Source organism: Frieseomelitta varia, unplaced genomic scaffold, assembly GCF_011392965.1.
Source record: "Frieseomelitta varia isolate USP_RPSP 00005682 unplaced genomic scaffold, Fvar_1.2 scaffold_795, whole genome shotgun sequence".
NCBI classification, from domain to species: domain Eukaryota; kingdom Metazoa; phylum Arthropoda; class Insecta; order Hymenoptera; family Apidae; genus Frieseomelitta; species Frieseomelitta varia.
Window position 1 is genome coordinate 62,404 of NW_025110584.1, and position 16,443 is coordinate 78,846.

Below are 16,443 nucleotides of genomic sequence, written 5' to 3' on the forward strand. Positions count from 1 at the left end.
ATCTCTCTCCGACAAAATCGGCAAAATTAATAGAATCAGAGGAGAAAGAGAGAGAAAGAGAGAGAGAGAGAAAGGTGAGAAGTCGCACAGTTCTCGCTGCGCTTGAAACGGTACGCGTTTGGCCAGGTTCGAGAAGGTTTGCGCAAACGCGAAACGCGACGAGAGCTGTGAGCACGGTCGAGGTGTCGCGGGGCAAGACGAAGGACCGAGCCCGATGGCTCTCCGTCTGCGTCCAATGAAAGCTATTTCCCGCTAGTGTTGCCAACGTGACCGCGCAAACACGTTTCACGAACTGGTCGAGTGCGACAGTTTATGCACCGCCACGCCTCGACGTATACCACTCGCGTTCCTAGTGCTTTGTATACATGCGGGTTAATTGTCGGCGAAAAGTTCACCGAGCTCCGCGAGTCTCCAGACGATCTCCCCTGCTCGTTTGCCTTGCAGTTTCGCGATCCTCTACCGGTGAAAATAAAAATCCATCCCGTCGCGAAACTAGCGGGCGCGCATGTGCAAAACATGTAACGCGCACTCACGCGAAAATTAGTTTCAGTTTCCACCGGAATCGGAGGTGGACACCCTTGGAAAGTCGAAATTGTGAAACTCGGATTGCTCGGGAGACGATAGCGCCGCCGCTGTCTGAATATGTATGTACAAATTTCCGCGCCATTCTGCCACTTGCGCCTGGCAACTGATCGCGGACCATAACGAGTGACCAAAACCGTCAATTGTACAATAATTCGTCGCTTTCCTTTCTCAACTCGTCGGTGGTGTCACTGGATAGAAATGATTGAAAAGTAATAAATTTATTATTTGTTTTGCCTGGATTATTACTTAAATGTACTTAAAACTGAGAAAATACTTGCAATTTTGGGACAAAAAAATTCTCGACGTACGTGGCACGTCGTTCCAGCGCAAGAGGTTAGAGCAATCCCCTTAGTTCGTTTGCCATTCGATTCTTCGCCTCGTTGTGCAACGTTGGTCGTTGCTTATTTGTTTATTTGTTCTTATCGTTTCTTAATCATCAAACTGTAGATCGTATGGGACAATTTCTACTTTACGCTCGGGGAATTCTCGCTTAACGCGTGCGTTTTACAAGTCGTGTTTCAAAGAAAAAATTAAGACACAAGGATGAAGAGAGTAGTAACGAGTGAAACGAGAAGGAGCGGAGAAACGGAATGACGAGAAGAGAGCGAAATGATACTTTTGCAAGAAGCGAAAGGCGCGACGTTCAGAGTTGCGAAAAGCGTACTTTCGCTCGCAGACAGCGGACAAGAACGAAATCGAAAGCGTCGTACGATTTAAATAGGCTGGTGGCTAACCTATACTCTTAACATTGATGATTCCCTCAAAACGCAAATATATCCAAAATTTTCATAACCGCTATATCATACGTAACGTGAGGTGAGACGACTCGTAACCTCGAATTAATCAACGTTGAAAATAAACCAAAATTGCACGTATGTATCGGATTGGCTAAAAAGTAATTGCGTCTTTTTCTGATAGATGGACACACACGTGTAACCAACTTCATTTGAAACCGCGAACTCATTGTGTAATCGGATACTTGATCGTTCGAGCTTGTTTGGAAAAGAGAAATGACGCGATCTCGTTGACAGTTGTTTGTTTTGGTGTCGGATTTCAAAATGCGAAAGCAGAAAAGAAGACGTTCGCAAAAAATGGTGACAAAGACTCTTGAAACCGTGTGTCAGAATTGGAAATTGCCAAATTTCACTACTGGTAAGGACACATCGGATCTTGGAACTTTTTTTTTTTTTACCGAAAAAGACAAGAAATCTTTTTTGGAACATGGAATCACAAAGTTGCAAGTTGAAAGATGACCAAAGGTAATCGAACGAAATGAAGCTTTTGTTTCTCATTGAAAATTCGCCTTTTATTTACACAGGAAGAAACGCAGTTGCCTTCTGGCCAACCTGATTTGTTCGTTGCTACTTACTTCGAATTATCGGTGAGCTCGTCATTTTTTCATTTCGTCGCAAAATCATGCTAGATCGATCTTTATGGTCGCGACACGCCACGGAATCTGCCAATCGGAGCTGGAGTGCACACGCGTCGACTTTTTTGATCGACTAGCTCGCGGCGGCGACGTATCCTTCGAGGTCGAGTTTGGAAACGAGTGGCATCACGCGTACGAAGGAATTGCATCGGTGGATTTGCACCGATTCGAACGCTAGCTAAAGTCAAACTGGCAAGAGACGACGACTACGACTACGACTACGACTACGACTACGACTGACACCGTTGCGTTGCGTTGCGTTGCGTTACATTGCGTTGCTGGCTCGTTTCACTGGCAGTAGGCTTCCACTCGGTCGCTTTCGTACGTTCATTCCGAGAGTGTGGCCTGAAAGTGTTGGACTGGGCTGGGCCAGGTCGAGAGAAACAGGACCTAGCTGACCTGGCCGAACATATGTGTATATATATATATATACTAGTGATATACTAGGGTATCCATAAGTAACGTCGTTCTTTTTCAAATTTAATAAACATTGCCATCTAGTGACAATAATTTAAATGAAATGAAATTTTATACAACATCAAAAAACGACGCTACTTATGGATACGGTATCAAATAAAATTCAAGTATAAATAAAATTTTACGCAATATCAAAAAACGGTGCTACTTGTGGGTACACAGTTACTTTCTTCGCTGTATCTCCATCTACATGTTAGAATTACTTGTTAACCAATTCAATATATGAACCTCTAATATATTGAATTAGAAGTATTAGTATTAAAATAATTATTTTTTAACCAATTCAATATATAGTATATTGTTTTTCTAATGTGTAGATGGACATATGGTGAAGAGCATAACTGTGAACGAAATGATGAAAAATTATCTGATAATTGAAACTGATTTAACTGATGCAACTTGCGAAAGAATCATATATAGCTTGATCTCATTTTAAAGCGTAGAGCTTCTTCTACCTCAACAGCCTCTTTTTTCAAAAATTCCCCTTTACGTTACACGTCCGGATGAAGAGATTGGAAAATTGAAAAAATTCAAACGCGTCGTGTAAGAACGTTAAAAAGAAGTTTTCTGTTTTTCATAATTAGATCCACCATCAGTTTTGAAGATCGAAGAGTTTCGAAAAGTGTTCGCAGCTTCTAACTCTTTGGCCATCGCGACGCAAAAAAAAAAAAAAAAAATGGAAATGGAAAAAAAAAACATTGGTTCGAGTGGTTGGTACGTGTATCGCAGGATGTGCACGTTCTCCATACGGAGAAGGAATTTTCTATGCTTTGTTTGGCAAAGAGGAAGCTGAAAAGTGAAAAAGAAGCGAAACTATGCACACGACGAGTACAAGAGAGAGAGAGAGAGAGAACGGAGAGTAAAGCAAAAGACAAAGAGAACGATGCTAATCCTCTTTGTATGGAAAAACCGAGTGGTCCGCCGGAGCAGACTACGAGCCAGAGCAGACTTCGCGAATAAGCTATTCAACCGGTGCAATATACCGTGCAAATATAGCGTATCCCGTCTAGACGACGTGACTTTTCTATCCGGACGTAAAAGTTACCTCGTTATTTCGCGAGATTCCCATGGAGGGCAACATCGAGACGTAGGGGGCAGGGCACGAGCCTAGCAATTGGACTCTTTCATCCGATCGTTTTTTGCTCGTTAGGAAGCGATGGACAGGGCCAAAGCCAGCAGTTTCACCTCTCTATCCTCTTCTCGTCGCGACGCAAACGAGTTGAAATAAATCCTACTAACCGGACTGTATCGGACCGTTCCATACGTTCCGCGAACTGTACCTAATAACCTAGTTTAATTAAAAGGACGCATTGAAAGCACCGGCTCGTGCCCGCGAGTCGATTTTGTTCCTCCGATGTCCAATAATCGCGACTGAACGGCGAACAACCGCGAGCAACTGGTGCAAACTCGACCTCGAGCGAATCAATAACACGCGAGACGTACAATGCACATCCTCTGTGAAAGAGCACATATTCCACGATGTTCGTGGCGACACCGTTTGACAGTTCGTTCCGATCGTATCGTACAGAGAGCTGTGTAAAACTCGTGTAGCCTTTCCAAGCGACGAATCAAATGAAAAAACGAACGAGAGAAAGAGAGAGAATCGGATCAGAGTGCCGGGAAACGTTGAACGGTGTAATTGAAAATATCGCGAGAATTCCAACCGATGGGCTGCGAGCGAAGAACGTTGCCGATAATTACACGAGAGAGAATTCGAAAACTCGGATGCTCGGTGAAAAAGCTTCCCGTCGCTCGTACGTCGTAGTTATGCGAAACAATACGGAGGCAGACAATGAAGTAAAGGGCGGACAATAGAGAGTAAAGCTACGTTAAAGAGAGGAGAGATATTGCAGAACCGAAAGTTCCACCGCGATAAGTTTTATCAACGACGTAGGCTCGCAAAATGAAAAAGGTTGTTTCTCTCGCTTTCCGTCTCCGTGGAAAAGAGACGAGACGCAATAATCTCGAAGCAGTTGTCACAAGCGATTTCGGTGCAAAGATTTTCGAGTAGTCGGAAATCGTACGGGTCGTCGAGTCACGAAGCAACCAACGGGAGAGATCGAATACTTCAACTCGGCATTAGCTCGTGAGTACCTCGTTATCAACTTCTTTACTTACCTACTTCGTATTCTCGTTAACAGTAATGCTCCATCTCTGTGTATATATATATGTACATGTTTCGAGGCTAAATTAATGAGATCGGTAGATTGTAGTATAGTATCTACATACTCGAACAGAAATCAAACTCAATTTACTTTAAATAAAGGCTTGGATCTTGACGCGCGAAACTCGGATCATTTTTTTCTTGTGCCCGACTTGCTTTCAAGTAGTGTCGAACCGTATCCTCGAGGCGATTCTTGGAAGAAGTGTACACCAATCGGTGCACGAAATAAATGCATCGTTAACGCGCATAACCAGTTTGACCCGTGTGTCACGACTGGCTCAATAAGGATAATGGGAATAATAAGAACGGTGGCAGTAGTACAGTAGAAGCAATAGTAGTGGTAGTAGATAGCAGTAGTTTTAGCAGCAGCAGCAGCAGCATCAGTATAGTCACTAGTGCCAGTAATAAATTTAGCGCGTAATAATAAAAATTAGTAATAGGAATTATAAGTAATAGTATTAGGAATGATAAGTAATAGTAGCGGTAAATGATAAAGAGATGAGAAATTATTCTGACTAGAAACGGAAAAAAGGATGGCGGACCAAGTGAATCGCGTTCATTTCTCGCAGGCATCTTGGCCGAACATTGTTCTGGACGTTATTCCAAATCGACAAAAGGATAGCTTCTCCAACGAGAACTCGACAACTCGAGCAGTAGAAATAATCATTTATAGCCAGGCTACTGAAAAAATACCATCGTTTATTTCCTATTGATAAAATTACGATTCTTACATCTTAGAATATTAAATTAAATTAACCAAAGAAGGTATCTTCGCTGGAGCCCTCTGTCGTGCAATTGTGAAGTAACGATGCAGGGTGGTTAGACATGTCGTTAACAGTCTGCCCTCCCTCTAATCCACCCCCAACACCGCCAGCAGCAGCAGCAGCACCACCACCACCACCACCACCACCACTACCACCACCACTACCACCACCACCACCACCACCACCACCACTGCCACCACCACAACCGCCACCACCATCACCGCTCCCATTCGTATCGGCAGCAGTGACGGATTCGCCGAGACCAGTGACGCTACCTCCCAGTCCAACCTCCACCCCGACTGCTCCACCGGCGTTCACTATCCTCGGTGGCTTCACGTCCTGCGAGACCTCGTACGTTCGGCTCTGCTGATTTTGCGAGTTGATCTCGTTGTAGACGAGCTCTTGAATTTTCAACCTAATAAACATCTGCCTATCGAGCGGCAAGCTCTTCAATGGATTTCGAACGCTCATAAGAAAGTGATAGGTATCGTCCTCCTCCTCCTCCTGCGATATCCTCAGTCTCTTCTGCAAACATTCGAACCTCTTCCGGTCGGCCTCCGAGTAACTGTTGTCCATCGCGTCCATCAAACTTCTCTTCCTACCGATCTTGTTCATCTTGGGCGGTGGCATGACCTGATGGAGGCCGTCGTCGTTCGAGAGCAAAGACTGGCAAGAATCGCCGTCCAGATCGTCGAACTGGGCCTCTTCGTGCCCCTCGAGGATGTCGATCTGCGGCTCGATCTGCGTCTCCTCCGGCGACGATCGAAGGGCTGCCGAGCAGTTCTGCGAAAGCGTGCACCCGATCACCCTCGAATTCATTTGATCGCGGAGGAAGAACAGGCTCTTGAACCAAACCCATTTCGAGTCGTGCTCGTTCGCGCCGCCGTCGCATTTCCCTCGATAGGTCTTCTTCAATTCGTTGCGGAAATTGTCACGCAGGTGCTTCCACTTTGACTTTGCGACGTCCGCTGGAAAAGAAAGGACGACGATCGATCTCTGTCAATTCGTTTGCTCCGTGAGATTTTTCTAAAGGTACTCCTCCATTTGAGAGTGAAACTGTCGCCAGTTGCTTTCGAGAGTATTTCTCGCAAATGGATACTGCTTCTGAGAGTTACTCTCTCTCTGTCTGTCTGTCTGTCTCGCGAGGAACTCTCAAATGGAGAGGTACGTACGCGACGTTCGATTTGTTACAAACAAAAATTCGAATATGACGACAGACAGGAAAAGAAAAGAACTGGTGATTAATCGCGATGAATTCGAATTTTATGCAAGGACCGCGCTCGCTCGCTGTCGCGCAAATTACCATTATTGACGTTCATTGGAACCGTCTGGGTATCGATCGCGATGGTGCGCGCGAATTTATATGTATATACGGTATGTTACGTATGCATATATAGAGAAAGAAAAAGAGCTCGTTCGATCGTTCGATCGCTCGATCGACGAATAAAGACGTTGGGAAGGTAGTTGGTGGAAAGACAGCGGGGAAGAAAACGATGAAAATGTTTGACGGTTGGGGAGGGGGGAGGGAGAAGAAAAAGGTGGAAGGGATGGAATCGAGAGAGAGAGAGAGAGAGAGAGAAAGAGAGAGAGAAGTGACGCGACGCGACGCGACGCAGGCGCGAATGGAAGAGACGGAAAGAAGAGAGAAGAGGAAGAAGAGGGGGGAGAGAGAGAGGGAGGTAGGAGGGAGGAAAGAGGAAAGAGGGAAGCGGGAAGAAGGAAGAGGAAAGCGAGGCGTATACTCACTGGAGACCTCGCAAGCCCTCGCGATCTCTCGCCACATCTTTAGGATGACGTCGCGATTGTGATAGTTGACGTTCTTCTGGTCCCAGATCGCGGGCCTGGCGTGCACCTCGGTGATCAGTCTCTGGAGATCCATCGTCATCGCGTTCCTACGCGCGTTCGCGTTGCATCTCCTGGATGATCGCTTGCCGGCAGCTCGACGATTGAGAAGCGTGTTGCCGGAGTTGAGGGAGGAGGCAGCCGCGCGCGAGCCGCTTCCTCCTCTAGTTGCGTTTCGTTGAGATTCGTTGGTGTGCGAATGTCGATTTTTCGACTGTCTGGTGGTTGTTGACTCTTCGCTGGATATCGCTTGTCCCACTGTTGATTGGTGTTGGTGGTGTTGTTGTTGTTGTTGTTGATGCTGCTGCTGCTGTTGTTCCTCTTTGACCACCAGGATCGTCGTGTCGACGGTTTCGCTGACGGTGTTGATCAGTTCGCAACCGCCACCGGTACCGGCACCGCCACCGACGACGACGAGCTCGTCCTCGTCGTCGACGTTACTGTTCCGTCGCTGCTGTCGCCTCCTCTTCTTCCTTTTACGCCTGGCGATGCGAGTGCTGCCGGCCGAGGAGGAACTCGCGAAGCCGAGCCGAGCGGAGGATCGCAGGCGAGACGAATCCAGGGCTTTTTCCTCCTCGACTCGTGCACGCGTGCCGCCGTCCATACACGGCCGGTACACGCGCGCGTTCAGCCGGGAAGACGCGCACCCGCCTCGACAAACGGAGAGAGAGCTCGATACTTGCACGCGAGATACTCGGACGAACGAACAGCCAGTCGATGATTGTTGTAGGTACGCGCGCGCACGTTCTCCGCACGTACTCGCTCGCGATACTCGCCGCCGATCCGCCTGGACAGCCGCTTATCCGCTCGCTAGCCAGCGCTACCGCGCGCCGAGAACCCAAGTACGAATCTTGCTTCGCTTTTGCCTACGATTTCAGCTTCGGCTTCGGCCTCGCTCGAGTTTGCGCTCGGCTCTGCTCGGTTCCGCTCGGCCCGACTCGGCTCCGCTTCGCGCGCCACCGCTCGTCACCGCTTGTCACCGCTTGCGATCTCTGCCTCGGCGACTCGCTCTCTTTCTCTTTCTTTCTCTCTCTCCGTCTTCCAAAACTTTACGACCGTTTACGTTCAAAAAGTGGGGCCAAGGGCTCGTTACAGCTACCAAACTTTCCACCTTTTTCCTCTCCTTTTCTCTCCAATTCTCTTTATTTTTTGCCAAACGAGTATGTATATGTATATATTGCTCCGTTCTCGATTGTTGCTAGACTTCTGACCTTCGACTTCGAAACTCTAACGACGTGCAATACTCTGACCCTGGTCCTACCCTGCCCCGGTTTCTACTTCACTCGCGAATTTACCGAAAGAGATTTCGACTCTGTCTTTCGAATCTATATGTTATATATCCGCACCAGTCTCTCCCAATCGGACCCTTCGTCCTCTCACCGTGACTCGAGTACGATCGAAACACGTCGTACCAGCGTGGCTCTACTACGCTCGTTGACGCGTTTCATTTCGGCTGCTCTTACCGTGCTCCTCCCCTCTTTCGAATAACGGTCATTCTTGCAGTCCTCCTAGCAGGATCGAGCATCTAAAAAGATCGAAGTGAAGTTTCGTTCGTTGATGCGCCGACCCGCGCGTTATATATGTGTGTATGTACGTATCTGTGATTACAGTTCTCTAGGCGATTCGTTTTCTGATCGATGACCAACCCGGAAAGCTGTTTGACAGTTGCTCGTTTCGGTGCGTGTATTTGTCACTAAACAAGCGTCCTGCGCCCTCGGTTCGTTACTTGTCGGCACGGCTCGTCTCAGCTCGGCCCGACTCGGCCTCACTCGGATCTGCAGCGATCCGTTCGGCGTTCGCCTCTTGGCCTCTTGCTCACCGGCAACGCCTGCCGCTTGCCGCTTGCCGCTTGTCACTTGCTGCTTGCTGCCTACTGCCTGTCTGCTTGCCTGACTGCCACCGGTAGCCCACAGGCCGCAACCTTGCGATAATCCTGCCATTAGTGCCGTTCCGTAATCGTACGGTGGCACCTCGTGTCGTCGCGGTTCTCCTTCTCGTCCTTACCACATTCGATTCGATTCGATTCGATTCAACTCAACTCAACTCGACTCTGCTTCGTTAGACTCGATTGACACCTTTGAATCTGTCTACTTTCTGATTTCATTCGATTCGAGATTGTGTCGTTTCGTAAAATATGTACACATGTATATACGAAGGCAAGAACGACGGTAAAATTATTGCATGCACATGTGAAATTGGCGCCAAGTCCGATTCGTCGGACGATGAAGAGCTTGATATTTAGTCCGTTGAAATACGTAAAAGGCTGTATTGTTTCCTGCAAATCGAAATCCTAATACTTTCCTGGCGGGATGTTTGAAACGACAGCTGGGTGTCGTAGGAATATTATTTATTGTAGAATTTTTATCAATATATGTAGGAATCCCTTGGGCTTGAGACCCCAATTTGTAGGAATTTTGATAAAAAAAATGGTTGTTTATTTTAGGTTGAATAAAGGAAATTTGTTTAATGATGATTATAAATGACGTTTCACGCTATTTTCTTAATTGATAAACTCGCTAGGCTCGCAATTCTCAATTCACTCTCTTCTCTCTCTCTCTCTCTCTCGCGCAACTTTCAACTCACTGTCTTCTCTCTTTCACGGCTCGTTCATTCTGCTCTTTCTGACATCTTGACACTCACTGCCTTCCTCATCTGCACAAAAATTCGTCATTCACACACACACATACACACAAACGCACCATCCCTTAATGTCTTAAGCGCTAGGCCTGGAGGGCTAGCCATAAATAATGCCAAGTCCCAGGCCTAACTTTCTCTACTGTTTATGCTACACTACTTGGGACATCTGCAATCGTCGGGCACTGGAGAAAATTCTGGGCCCTTTCCCAGAATTTGCCCATCCCACACACACACACACACACACACACACACACACACACACACACACATATATATATATATATATATATATATATATATATATTTTTATAAAATTTACATACATATAATTGTACGATTTTATTATTGTACTATTTTAATTTAACTGTTGTAACTTTACTTTTAATTTAACTAATGTAACTATCAAATCAGTCGATATGACAGATTTCAGACTTTCATTTGAATTATAGGATTCAAGGAACTTGAAGGATACGGATATTTTTGTCAAAATTAATATTAATTTCTGTTTAGACATAAATCTGTCTTATTTCGACTGTCATTTAAATTATAATGATTTGCACCTAAAATATTCTTGATAAACAGATATTTGTTAATATTTTTGGGCAATCACTTGGTCAAGTGTTAATTCTGTACGTGTACGGATAAACTTGTTGGTAAGTCAAGTTGATTCGAGTTCACCTGTTTCGCATTTCCAGATAGAAAAAAACGTATCGGAAAAAAAAGATGTAATCTTTATTAATCTTCAATCTTTTTACATTCGAAAAGAAGAATCTCCACGCATTTGTTCAATCAAAATGTTACATATTAGGCGAGGCAAAGTCATAATTAGCTACTACACGTAGTCCCATACATTACTGTAGTCAAATAGTTGGTTCGGTCGCGGAATCTTTTTATTGATTTCGTCAACTAATACTTTCACCTCTTTCGAAAATTCTTGGTTCACTATATTTATAATGTTTGCACGAAATACGTCGGTAATAGCTTTGGCCACAGCGTTCAGTAACGGGTCGTCTATATTGCCCTCGAAACTGACGTTAAATTTCCTGAAAATAAAGCAGAGATCAATCGATTGCGTGCTTGTTGATGAAAATTTAACGATGAGAACGATAACGATAATGATAATTACTCGACGTTAACGATCTTAACCATGGGGAGAGCAAGTTTGTAGCTGTTCATATCGAATTCAATGATTATTCGCAGTTGCATGTTCCTGATACCACCATGAACATCTCCTTTCCTCGAGATCAGCAAGTCCTTCAGAAGGTATTTGTAACTGGCCTGTTGGAAAATTGAGACAAAGAAAGGAGCAAACGTTTCTCTGCGGTTACTTTCGAAAAACAAGACGGGACCATATGGCGAGGCTCCCTTTAATCTCTTACTTCAGCAACGTCGAACATTAAGGTTACATCCACGGTTACAACTTTATCTTGATAAGACAAAATAATATCGTTCGCTCGTCTCACTTCCGATAGCCCTTGGAGCCAGCCGTTCGTCAAGTTGAGAACTCTGTCATGAATTATTACCCCTTCCTGTAGCAGACAAGAATTAAAAAAATAACGATCAGTGTTGAAATTCGAAGTGGATATCTCGTTTTCAGATCAACTACCAGTTTTTCAGATAAATCCGGCAGTTGCATAGGATCCAATCCGTGCTTCAGAATAAAGTTATGAATCGAGGGCAACATCATGTCGAACAACTTGTTGATTTTAGCCGACACCTTCTTGGATCCGACGTTGTTCTCTTCCCTGAATCACGAAATGATAGATTAGACGTAAATACTCTAACAGTACGTGTAAAGTAGCTTTCTCAGAGTAAGTAGCATCGTCTAAAAGTATCCTTACTTACGTGTCAACGAACAATGATAGAAACTTACGCGACATCGAGAGGGCTCGCAAAGCCAGTGGTGAAGAGAATCGGCAGAAGTAGAAAGACGAACCGAGTTTGAAGAACCATGATGAATCGATGTAGTCGAAAACTGTCGGTCAACTGTCAACAGGGATCTAACTATCATCTATCCAGCTCCTCTATTTTTATCCGATTGTATTGTTCTTATCGAATCGTATCAACTTATCGCTAAACAGGTGTTCGTTCGTTCATTGATATAAATCAGAACGATAAAACGACTGCGACTGCGAATACAGAGTTTTTTTAATTGAAAACATTATCAAAAGAAGATATTTTTCATATTTTTTCGTATCATCATCGTCATCTTCTTTTCTTCTGTTCGAGATAAATTTAAAATGCGAGGAACATTTTCATTTCTTATCTCTTCCTCTCTTTCTCTCTTTCTCTTCTGACTCGGAGGAGCAAAAAACTGTGTAACTCGATACTGATTGACTTTAGACCTCGTTAAAGTGACAGATACTTGTCGCGCTACCGCAGAAAGAGGAGTAGTTTCATATTCAGGAAATATGAAATCACACGAGACCTAGAAAAACGATCAAAGAAGAGGAAAAGAGATGAAGAATAATGTTGCTAGTGCATGTTATTAATTATTAATTATTAATACTTGGTAAAAAGCTGATGAAAGGCTGTCAAACGTGATTATTTGCATCCGCTGTTGAATGTTTCATCTCTACAGGCAGGATATCTCGCACATATCTTCGCTTTTCATCAGTTCTGCAAGAAACTTGAAGAAGATTGTATCCAAACTAAATTTAGATTGAATTAATTTATGCAAAACGGTAAATAAAAAAAGGGAAACGCTTGAAAAGAAGTCCCCTCTCTTCGTTTGTTCTTTGTCTTTCCTTTCCTTTTTTGCTGTCTTTCTCTTTCTCTTCTCCGTTTTTCATTTAAAATTCGATTATTCGCGAGTGTTTGCATGCAAACGAGCGCTTCAAAATGAAAGGGAGACAGAATCGCTTTCAGTTTCGTAGAAGAAAGCGAAACGGACTCTCTGTCCGGAAAGTGGGTCAAGATGCCCTACATGCACGTGGAAGTAAGCACTTATTTACTCTGTGCACGTATCTCGCACTTGATCTTCAGTGCCAGTGTGTACCGCGCGTTTTTAATCTCCATGTGACACGAAAAAAAAAAAGAGAGAAAAAAAATGCTTGCTCGCACATTTACAAAGTGAGATTGAGAAATGTCGTTAATTAAGGCTCGCGTTGATAAAGTATATCCACTCGTGATAACAGCGATGCCCCGTAATTCGAAAATCACTGTAATCATGTTTATTACAAATCACTGTAATCATGTTTATTAAAAATCACCATAATCATATTTATTATTATTAAGAATCGTTCTGTCTTTCATTATCGATCAAAGAGAGATGGTCAGACAAACAATACGAAATCTCTATCTGTTTGTCATTTGAAAACGGTGAAAAATTCTCTCCATTCCCTTCCTTTTCTTTCCTCCATCTCTCTGTATCGTGAAAAATATACCCACCTGGAGAGATAACATTGGCATTCGACATTGGAAACCAAGTTTCGTATAAGTAGCATTTACCTACAAACAAAGGAAGGCTCATGATCGATCGATCAATCGATGCGCTTTATAAATTAACGTTTACTTACAATTCGTTCACGTTCGTCGTTAACTAGAATCGAGAAAACAAAGAGCTGCTATCCATCCTTGGGGGCCTTGGTCGTTCCTCGCGAGTTTATAATTTAATTCAGTTGAGATTCTATTTTTCTTTTTCTTTCTCTTTTTCTAAGATACGGAGCAAGACAACTTTGTCCTTGTTTAGAACGTCTTGCGCAACTTCAAATCCAATGACACGAGAGACCAAACAACGTGACGATCGATCCTCGTTTCGATTGAAAATCTTGCTTTGTTTCGTCTGATTATGAGTCGGAAAAGAAAGCAGAGATTTGAAAAATTTCGGAGTACAAAGAGGGTATCGTTTCAATAAATAAGCCATTGGCCGAGCTCACGTGATTTTCGAAGTGTAAGTATGTGTACAACATAATGAAACAAAACACTTTCCTATATATTATATATATACATAAATTATATAAATTATATGTATGTAATATACAATGTATATATATCCACCGCACTTCTGGATATCATATTCAAATAGTCACACTCCAAATTTCAGGTGTAACTACTAGCTGAACTGATATTTCGATCTGTTGAATATAAAATTTTTAATCCTTATACAAGTATTTCGCAGGTCAGATGAATTACGGGAAGAATGCTGAGAATCTACAAACCAAATTAAAACTGCAAGAATTAAGCTTAACAAATTTTTTTTACTAACTTTTTAGCACGATTCATGGACACAGAGATACTAGCGCCATGTAGCAGTGAGACGGTGGAACCAATTGCTATTTTTATCCTTGTCGCGTATTACTGCGCTTCTTGTCTAACACACAATGTACATCTATCCTTATCCGCTATTGTTCTCCTTGTCTACAAATGTGGAGGTTTACCCCTTTTAATTAATAAATATTACGAGTTTTAATATCAACACAACAATTTTTATTTATTTAATTTATACATAATGATATAATTTGCCGAGCCCTTGCTTCAACGACCTTTTCTGCAACTGAACTTCTAAAATATTTACCGTTACTTTATTTTCTTCTATTCCTTTTCAGCGTCATTGCTATTTCCCTCTTTTTGAAAAGTGCGCACAAAATAAGCATGATAACGTCATCTTTCAGATCTGTCGAGAACTATTCGGCGGGATGTAGCGACCTCTACTTCGAAGAATTTAGATCAACGACATCTATGTTCCGTCGAGATGTATATTTAATATAAACAATAGAGTATTTAAAAATAGCTATTAATTTTATTATTACCATGGAAATGTTTACTGCCACTTATATATATTGTAGCCATAGTAGAAAATCTTCCTTCGTTATTTCGTTATTTCGTTATTTCGTCATTTCGTCATTTAAATTCTATTATGTAAACTTCATTAAATTATTAGTAATTGTATATTTNTGTGATATTGGTATTTTTATATAAACAACAAAAATCAATTACGGAGTTATTTATTTATTTATTTATAGCATTGTGATACAAATATAAATTATCATAAACGCTATAGGGAGAGGTAATGTGCTGCCATCTATCGATTTTTTCCATTTCATCATTTTAATTCCAATTGAAATTAAGACGTGTTCAGATGACAGTACTATTGATCGCAGAAAGAAAGCATGATAGTGTACGATAAGGACAGAGATACTTAGTTCCATCGTTTCACCGCAACGTGGGGCTAGTATTTCAGTATTTGCAAATGCAACAAATTTTCATTTGCAGAAAAAACTGATTGAATGGTTTAATTTGGAAACTTTTGCAGCTGTTGCTTTATTTTTAGGCCCTCAGCTTTCTTTCCGTATTTTGTTTGACTAGCAAAGTTCTCGTACAAAGATCTGCAATTTTTACTCAACAGATTGAAACACTTTGTTAGTTAAACAAGGAACGCGCCAGTGTGCGACAAGAACAGCAATAGTTTTTGGTTCCACTGTTTCACCGCTGCATGGCGCAGCGTTTAGCAAATTTTTGCAAATTTTCATTTACAAAAGCGACTTAAAGGAATTTATTCTTGAAAATTTTCTAATTATGTCCGTTTAATTAGTCCCTCAGCTTTCGCTTTATACAACAGTTGACTATGAAATACGCGAATAAACTTTTTTTTTTATTAGTTCTTTTTGCCATCAGATGGCGCCGCAATGATTAAAACGTAATACCAATAGTCTGTAATTAATTAATTAATTAGATAAAAAATCAGAACGATGCTACAGAAAAACAGTTTCCTAAGTCATGGTTTTTAATTTGATTTTCGTGCAGTTGAAAAATTCAGCTCAGAAGTTAATCAATTTGTTTTTTCTAATTTCATCATTGATAGGTTAACTGTATCCATTAGGCGGTGCTGATGTTCGAATGTCTACGAATCGATCAAATTTTCATTCGCAAGAAAAGTTAATTAACATGATTAATTTGCCAACTTTTATAATCATTTGCAAACTTTCTTCCTACGATCCATTTGATCTTTAAAAAGATTCGTGTAAAGATTCGATATTTCTGTTCAACAAATCGAAGCACAGAATCAGGTAGTTTATTTTTGGCAAATAGCATTTGAAATTTGGATGAAAATTGCTCGTGAATATAGTCGAAAGTATATATTTCACATACAATTTTAGACAATAAGAGGGACCTATTATGTAATATGAATTGACCAAACTTTTATTACAAAGAAAAACAATCTTAAATACATAATTAAATCCTAATTAAATCGTTACCTCTCTGAATAATTAAATCTTCCCTGCCATTTGAAACTCGATTTTGCTAATAATAATATAAACTTATATATCTATTATGTTCACGCGTTATGATATTTTATAGTGATTTATAAACATTTTTGAATTTAACTCAAATATACAGTGTCTGTTCAAAATTTATGTATTTGCAACAAATTGCTTATATTCTTCATACAATATTTTTATGTAATATATAAAGAAGAAATTACATTTTTTTCTAATAGACGAACATACATGTTCTATCTTAAAATGTAACTAACTTTTTATTTTTGAACCACAAATTCATTAATTAATTCGTAATCAGATATTTGATTGTTATCAGGCTTATTT

General features: G+C 41.9%; 2 protein-coding genes and 2 long non-coding RNA genes across 7 annotated transcripts; 1 reads left to right on the plus strand and 3 right to left on the minus strand.

The window, feature by feature from the left end:
* The first annotated feature begins 553 nt into the window (after positions 1-553).
* LOC122536069 lies at positions 554-14,608 on the plus strand. 2 transcript variants are annotated; one of them, XR_006308324.1, is made up of 5 exons: positions 554-644; positions 1,033-1,966; positions 3,076-4,577; positions 13,558-13,790; positions 14,512-14,608. It is a non-coding gene; the product is annotated as an uncharacterized LOC122536069 (long non-coding RNA). The 2 variants fall into 2 exon arrangements; XR_006308323.1 differs by lacking the exon at positions 14,512-14,608 and having other exon boundaries at positions 13,558-14,315.
* On the minus strand, positions 5,335-8,592 carry LOC122536055. Its single transcript, XM_043668095.1, has 2 exons — positions 7,166-8,592; positions 5,335-6,387 (listed from the first exon to the last, which is right to left on the minus strand). The coding sequence occupies exons 1-2, from the start codon at positions 7,863-7,865 to the stop codon at positions 5,408-5,410; spliced, it is 1,680 nt and encodes a 559-aa protein (XP_043524030.1). The 5' UTR covers positions 7,866-8,592; the 3' UTR covers positions 5,335-5,407.
* Positions 10,607-11,918, minus strand: LOC122536062. 3 transcript variants are annotated; one of them, XM_043668109.1, is made up of 6 exons: positions 11,772-11,918; positions 11,505-11,643; positions 11,278-11,427; positions 11,025-11,176; positions 10,684-10,941; positions 10,607-10,652 (listed from the first exon to the last, which is right to left on the minus strand). In XM_043668109.1, exons 1-5 carry the CDS (start codon positions 11,849-11,851, stop codon positions 10,731-10,733), a joined length of 732 nt encoding a protein of 243 aa, XP_043524044.1. In that variant the 5' UTR covers positions 11,852-11,918; the 3' UTR covers positions 10,607-10,652; positions 10,684-10,730. The 3 variants fall into 3 exon arrangements, with proteins under 3 accessions (XP_043524044.1, XP_043524043.1, XP_043524045.1); XM_043668108.1 differs by having other exon boundaries at positions 10,607-10,941; XM_043668110.1 differs by having other exon boundaries at positions 10,607-10,941; positions 11,278-11,404; positions 11,485-11,643.
* Positions 12,123-14,141, minus strand: LOC122536068. Its single transcript, XR_006308322.1, has 3 exons — positions 14,059-14,141; positions 13,417-13,974; positions 12,123-13,348 (listed from the first exon to the last, which is right to left on the minus strand). It is a non-coding gene; the product is annotated as an uncharacterized LOC122536068 (long non-coding RNA).
* Positions 14,609-16,443: the final 1,835 nt, after the last annotated feature.

Excerpts from the sequence above, each read along its gene's own strand:
- LOC122536055 (XM_043668095.1), bottom strand. The coding sequence starts at position 7,865 with ATGGACGGCGGCACGCGTGCACGAGTCGAGGAGGAAAAAGCCCTGGAT. Across the intron at positions 6,388-7,165 it reads GAGGGCTTGCGAGGTCTCCA|CGGACGTCGCAAAGTCAAAG; the intron begins GTGAGTATACGC and ends TTTCTTTTCCAG.
- LOC122536062 (XM_043668109.1), bottom strand. The coding sequence starts at position 11,851 with ATGGTTCTTCAAACTCGGTTCGTCTTTCTACTTCTGCCGATTCTCTTC. Across the intron at positions 11,644-11,771 it reads GCGAGCCCTCTCGATGTCGC|GGAAGAGAACAACGTCGGAT; the intron begins GTAAGTTTCTAT and ends TTCGTGATTCAG. Across the intron at positions 10,942-11,024 it reads GTTAAGATCGTTAACGTCGA|GAAATTTAACGTCAGTTTCG; the intron begins GTAATTATCATT and ends CTTTATTTTCAG.